Source organism: Salmo salar, chromosome 10 (assembly GCF_965601325.2).
Source record: "Salmo salar chromosome 10, fSalSal1, whole genome shotgun sequence".
Classification (NCBI taxonomy): domain Eukaryota; kingdom Metazoa; phylum Chordata; class Actinopteri; order Salmoniformes; family Salmonidae; genus Salmo; species Salmo salar.
In genome coordinates, this window is record NC_138300.1 from 67,172,501 (window position 1) to 67,179,164 (window position 6,664).

General features: G+C 43.1%; 1 protein-coding gene across 1 annotated transcript in view; it reads right to left on the reverse strand.

Moving 5' to 3' along the window:
- igf2b (insulin-like growth factor 2b) overlaps positions 1-4,283 on the reverse strand; it is a 5,229-nt gene extending 946 nt beyond the window's left edge. Inside the window, 3 exon segments of the mRNA NM_001123647.1 lie at positions 890-1,071; positions 2,940-3,090; positions 4,086-4,283. Of these exon segments, the coding sequence (NP_001117119.1) occupies positions 890-1,071; positions 2,940-3,090; positions 4,086-4,160 (408 nt within the window). The 5' untranslated portion in view covers positions 4,161-4,283.
- Positions 4,284-6,664: the final 2,381 nt, after the last annotated feature.

Sequence of the window (6,664 nt, forward strand, 5' to 3'; positions counted from 1 at the left end):
CCCCTCGCACTCACAACACCTAGTAGACATGTAACATTAGTCTTTAACATACCTAAACAGTCAAATAGTCCTAAACGGTCTTAAACAGTCATTAGCAGTCCTAAATAGTCCTATCGCCGCCTTATTTCACAACCAACTGATGTTGACATTAAACAGCAGTTGAAAGTCAAAACGGAGGGATATCTATCTATCCAGCCCTGAGGGGGTAGTCGTAAAGAACAGGAGATGAGAAGAGGAAGACATTTAAGAGTTTTGGAATGCTGCCCACAGTTGAGGTTGTTGTTCACAGAGTTAAAAAGCCTGCAGCTTCTTTTGAAGTTTTCGTGTGCACGCTTTTGACTTGATTCACAGTGACTGTTTCTCAGGGCTAGATAGCTATTGCTGTTTCAGCGAAGGGTGCCAAATGTATGCACGTTTTGGAGCATCTAGTGTTCCATGACTAATCGAGGCACATTGCAAATGTTGAAAAAAAGGAACTTGATGTTCTTTGTTTGGGTTGTTTTGAAGGGGGCTGAATGGATCTGACCCTAACAGGCAGGTGTAACGTTTCACAACAACAATTTCTAATCTGCTCACTTTCTCACCAGCTGTGACCAACCTGCAGTTGAACCTTATCCGCTCTACCCAAATGTACTCTCGGGCCCTGGTGTTTTCCACCTCGGTCAGCAGTCTCGGAAGGAGATACTTGCTTACCGCCGACTATTTTCGCAAGATAACACAACCCTCAAACGGCTTTATCGCCACTCCCACAGACGGGGGCATACGGGTTCAGCACGCGATGGAACGGAGACAAGTGAGATATGGGGATAGATAGGGACACATACGGACAGGTCAAGGACAGAGGAGGACAGGTAGGGCTGGTCTCCTGGTTTTCCCATACAGGTCGTACCTGTTTGAGTGTGGGCACCATGGGAATGATCTGTAGAGAGGTGGCCGACACGTCCCTCTCTGACTTGGCAGGTTTGGCACAGTACTGCTCCAACAGGTTGAGGTCACAGCTACGGAAACAACACTCCTCCACGATACCACGGTTCTGGGAGCGTCTGCTGTTAGACCTGCTGGTTGGCCTACCTGCAGAAAGAGAGAGGAAGGGAGAGTGAGATCATTAGGAGAGGAGAGACTTGTAATTAAATTACACTGAAAGTGAATCAAGATAGCAGCGTTGGCAGTTTGGCCAAATCCATCAAATCCATAATGTTTCCCCCCAATTGACAAATCCAATGGGCCTACTTCACTTTGACCAAACATAGGATAAAAGGCTATCTGAGCCCAACTCTGACAAAAGTTGATGTTTGTTTGTTGGTGTGTTTGTTTTTGGAAGTGGTCATCTTGTTAGGGTATTTAATTAAGCCATCCAGAAGTCCTTTAGAGGGTAAATACAGCAGTAAATACTCCTCACACACTGGAGAATGCAGACAAAACATAGCCAAGCACAGAGAGACATAACCAAGCACAGAGACTAGAGACACACAGCCAAGCACATACTCACACAGCCAAGAAGAGAGAAACAGAGACACACATAGCCAAATACAGACAAAGAGACACATAGATCTGAAACCCTCACTATTTGAGTGAGTAAACACACAACATGGACACTCTCCTTTGACCTTATCCCTTGCCAACTCAGCAGAGGGAAGGGGGAGGGGGAGTCCACATACAGTACATCTGAAAGGCTGGGGAAAGACAGGAGATGGGAAGGAGGGGCGCTTTCAGAGAGATATGAGAGAATGGAGAGAAATGCACTTAAAGACAAAGAGTGTGAGTCCCTTGCATTATCTATCAGCAAAGAGGTAGATCATGCAAGGGAGGCAGAAAGGAAAAGAGTGAATGAGAAGATATGAGAGGAGAAAGGTATGAGAAAAGAGAGACAGAAAGGGGGGGGGTATGAGAAGAGAGAGAGTTGGAGGGTTAAGTAAGACCTAGCACAGGGGAGTACTATCCATGATCAATAACGGCCTTGTTTGAAGTCCTTCTTCACCCCCAACACAATGTTGGAGAAACCTCAGGAGAGGCAGACCAGTATTTCATTGCAGGAAGAGAGGAACATGAGAGAAAAAGCAAGGGTGAACCAGAGGGAGGAGGGGGAGGAGCCCATCTATGTTGGCCCAAATTGGATAATGACCTCTCTTAGCAAGCAGCAGCACAAAGATTTTTTTGTCAATGCCAGTGGGTGGGAGATTACAAATATTTAAAAAGTGAAATTGTCCACCTTTTGTTTTTGCTGTATGTGTCAGGGGGGAGAGGAGAAGACGGGGAAGAGAGGACAGGAACCATCTCAGTTCTACATACTGATAACTGCATGTACAAGTTATTGTACAGATTCATTTTAGGTCAGCTAATAATAACAATCACATCATTTTTACTATATGCTATAGTCTAGATGAAGTCTACTAGAAGAGCAATAACAGGGCTATTAATAATAGTACAGTAGTAATCCTCCCTCAACCGAAATAATTGAATCCTTCAAATCTAGATCAAACGCAGTGTGGTTGCCTATAGCCCTGGGTACATTCGTGGTGAGGTGACTGGTATGCCTCTTGGGTGCTATTACTTTCCCCCACGGAATGCGTGGTAAACAAGTGGCCCATTGTGTCGCATTGAGTTGTGTGTGCCTTCCCTGCTCGCCGGCCTTTCATATGCAATCTGAGGTAGGCTACAGCAACAGAACGCGTCCACTCAGTAGTATCGCAAAGGCTTTCGTCTTCAGACACATCGCAGCGAAGCACAGCTGGTTGCGTGTGTGTGCGTGCGTGTGTGTGTGTGAAAGAAAGAGAGCGAGCGAACACACGCATACCACACACAGTGACAGACACAAAGATGTGCTCTCAGTACAGGAACACGAGAGTGAGAGACAGTCAATGTGCTTGGAAAGCCAGCAGAAAATAAAAAGGGAAAACACTATTAAATGAAAGTTACAGCGGGGCGTAAGTGAAACGTACTGAAATAGAATCCTCTATCTTCACAGACGAACTGCAGCGCGTCCACCAGCTCTCCTCCACATAGCGTTTCTGCCGAGGCCACTTCAACGATGTACAGAGTAAGTGCCAGCGCAATGACCAGCACTCGATTTGACGAAGACATCATCTTGACCTGAGGAGAGAACATAACACATCTAAAAAAATCAAACGTTCACTGCACACGATACAAACTGGTAGGCTAACCGTCGGTGCCTTCCATAGCCGCTGTTCAGAAATGTAGGTTAAATATACATTTCGGAATCCAAAAACCCAAACGTCAGATAATAAGCTTCTAATCAATATCTTGCATCGACCCTCACAAATAATATACCGCGTCTCTCACAAATAATCTACGGCGTCATGAAATGCACCCAATATGGATTCGTAAACCAAAAGTATTTTTTTTTTTTTTTTTACAGTTAAAAGTCCGGCGCAATGAAACATGTTCATTCTGTGCTACTTTGTATTTGAGCTGTATTTTACGCAGTGATCAGTGATCGCCTTGTTACAACTCGAAGAGTTGCTTACTCTCTGGGAAAAGATACCATATCTCTGCTGAACTCTTACACAACCGGCTCAACAAGTTGCAAGACAGTTGCCGATTGACTAGCCTATCTCAATCCCCTTTACTCAGCATATATTTCCCCTAGCTCGCCCTCTGGTAACGGGGAGACGGAGCTCTATCACCCGCAGGACTCGCCCCCTAGCGGTCTTTGAGGTATCTCCTGTTTATCCCGAGTTCAGCAAAGGGACGCACTAACAAGATGCGAGTGGGGAAGATCATGTTTCGGCATAACAGTGCCCAGACAGAGTAAGGATCTTTAAAAAAAGTGTCGGTATTGTAGCCGACTGAAAGGTAGCTAAATGCAAGAATCAACCCATTTCAATGTCTGCACCTTCAACATTCTCAACTCGTCAAGTTATTTCTATTTCAACGCGTTCTCAAATTGTCCCTTCTCACCAAAAATGCGCAAACACACAAAAAAAAACAAGCTAGGGTAAAAGCCCAGAGAGGTTGTCCCAGCCAGCGTATTCGATTACGCATGTCTTTGCAATGTAGAAATATTGATCGTTTTACGTGCATAAAACAAGCAGAAGAGCAAGAAGTGTTGGGTTTCCATAGATTACCTTCATTCTTGTGTTTTCCGTTCTCCGGCAGGTGTGGCAAACTGAGTGGTGTTCGTGTCTTTTCTGGGTTTCCATGTCTGTTGGCAGTAATCTAACGTTGAGCGTTATTTGGTTGGAGAGGTTGCAGTTGAGTTAGTTTCCCAGTTGGTGAGTGCTATAGAGATGTTGAGTGAGAGGCTGTCCCAAAGACCAGGCGACAGGCAAAAGTTCTCAGGGAGAAGTATTATATACCAAAACCCGCCCCTTACCTCCCCCCTTCTCCATGCCCACTCCCCGCGCATGTCTGAACCGACCGAGAGGGCTCGCGGTCAAGATAAGTGGTCCAACGACACTCTACGGAAAAGTGCAAGAGAGAGAGAGCGAAAGAGAGTGCGCGCGAGCAAACGTGTGTGTGTGAGTGTGTGTGTGTGTGAGAGAGAGACAGAGAGACAGAGAGACAGAGAGAGATATCATTTTCCACATTTAGTGTTAGTATTGGTAAAGTGGGACTCTTCCTGAAAATGTGCTTTCTGGAACACCTTACAGAATCATCCCATTGTCTCAACCCCCAACATGATACCATTCTAAATAGCTTAAGAACTCTTAATACACTATACAAAATAAAATAAAAATGATTTAACACAGAATGGATGACTCTTCTTCAAACATAAATTGTCCTAAGACCAAATTTTTTTCAGTCAATACTGGCAAATTGGGACACCTTGATTGGCCAAGTGAGACACTTAATTCTTTATTGTAAAGGATAAATGAGAGAGTAGGCTACAAATGGAGTGTACAATGACTACTTTTTACAAGCGTACGTAAACATCAGGCGGCAATGGAAGTGAAAATATTCCAATGTAAATACCAGCTGAACAGTACCGCAGTCACCTGAGGCAGCAGGTTGAAAAAGCACTTCTAGTTTCCTTCTATAGGTGGATGCTGCCAAGGGGTCTGTTGACTTAGCTTGTGACATGGAACTGGCATTGACACTGTGGGAGCCGTTGGCCAGTGTTGCAGAGGCCAGAAAAAAAGTAGAGACAGAGTGACACAGATCTCTGCAATGTGAAAGTGGACTTTGATATCACCTGTGAGTCTATGATCTAACTCTAGTAAAGGGCAGGACATGGTTGCTTGTGGTTGGATGGAAGATTTGATCTGCACAATGGACTAGGTCTTTATTTTGCTCAATTACCTGAAATAATTAATATAATTAATTTAAATAATTCAATTTCAATTCATACAATTTCATTTCAATGACAAGTGAAGTTCCCTCAGGAAAAAAAATCGAATTGTTGTTGTTATCAGAAGGCAACCCAAACTCTATTATAGTGTAATATTACACATCGATCAGAAAGAGCTTCCTCTTCTTTTTCCAGCCCAGTTCCATAGGTTTTATCACACAGCAATTTATGACAAGCTGTGCAACAAATTCATCGAGTATTGTATCTGCAAAAGTCAATTGAATCAAAAACATGAATATGCACTGTGCACTGTGCCTATGGCTCTACTATGGCAATGACTCTTAAACAAATTACTTTTGTTTGTACATCATTATAATGTTCTGTCTGTGTCCTCCGATAATGCTACCCTATTGATTCCCCATCTAAATAATCATTTTAACAGCCATCAAAGGTAAAACTTGGCTGACGGCTGATGTCATTTTGGAATATTATACCAAACTTTTCGAATAGATTTTTTATGAATATTTCAACATGAATATTTAATTCTAAACATTCATTGATTTTATCGCAAGTTGTTGGTTTAACATCAAATGTATATCAAAACATTGAAATGATGTGACATTACAGGTGCAATCAATGATGCCTGAAAGCATCAGCAATGCCTTATATATAAATAAATAAATAAAATGCATATTTTACATCCATAATTATTTCAGTACAGGCAAGCTAAAGTGTATGGGAATAACAAAACCACATTCATAATATTCTCCCCAATGTGTGCTGAATAAGTGTATAACATCATTGAAAATCTTGAAGTACTAATAACTGCAAAACATGAGCACTTACTTATTATAATATCATTATTAACTGTAATAATTTTCATGCAACTAGACTAAGGACTAAGTGCTACGTTTAAGTCAGTTTGCAATAATTAGCTTTAAATAATTCTCATTTGGTAGATGGGTAACATTTTCTGACAAGGTAATACGTCACAGACTGATATGTCATTCAGTCATATAGAGATGTATATGGCGCTGATGACCCCAGCTTTCTGCATCATATTTTGATGACGTCATTGCCATTGGTGGGGATGAGTAAAGGGTGTACGTTCCCAAACAGGAGAGAGAGAGAGAGAGAGAGAGAGAGAGAGAGAGAGAGAGAGAGAGAGAGAGAGAGAGAGAGAGAGAGAGAGAGGGAGAGAGAGATCCATCAAGTACAATAAGGAGGGGAGTGGAGGATAGGAGGCGAGAGGATGGGAGGAGGTATTCTTCCTTCGAGACTGGTTTCCCTAGTGGCTATTACTCACTGGGCTCCTGAGTGGCGCAGTGGTCTAAGCCACTGCATCTCAGTGCTAGAGGTGTCACTACAGTCCCTGGTTTGATTCCAGGCTGTATCACAACCAGCCGTGATTAGGAG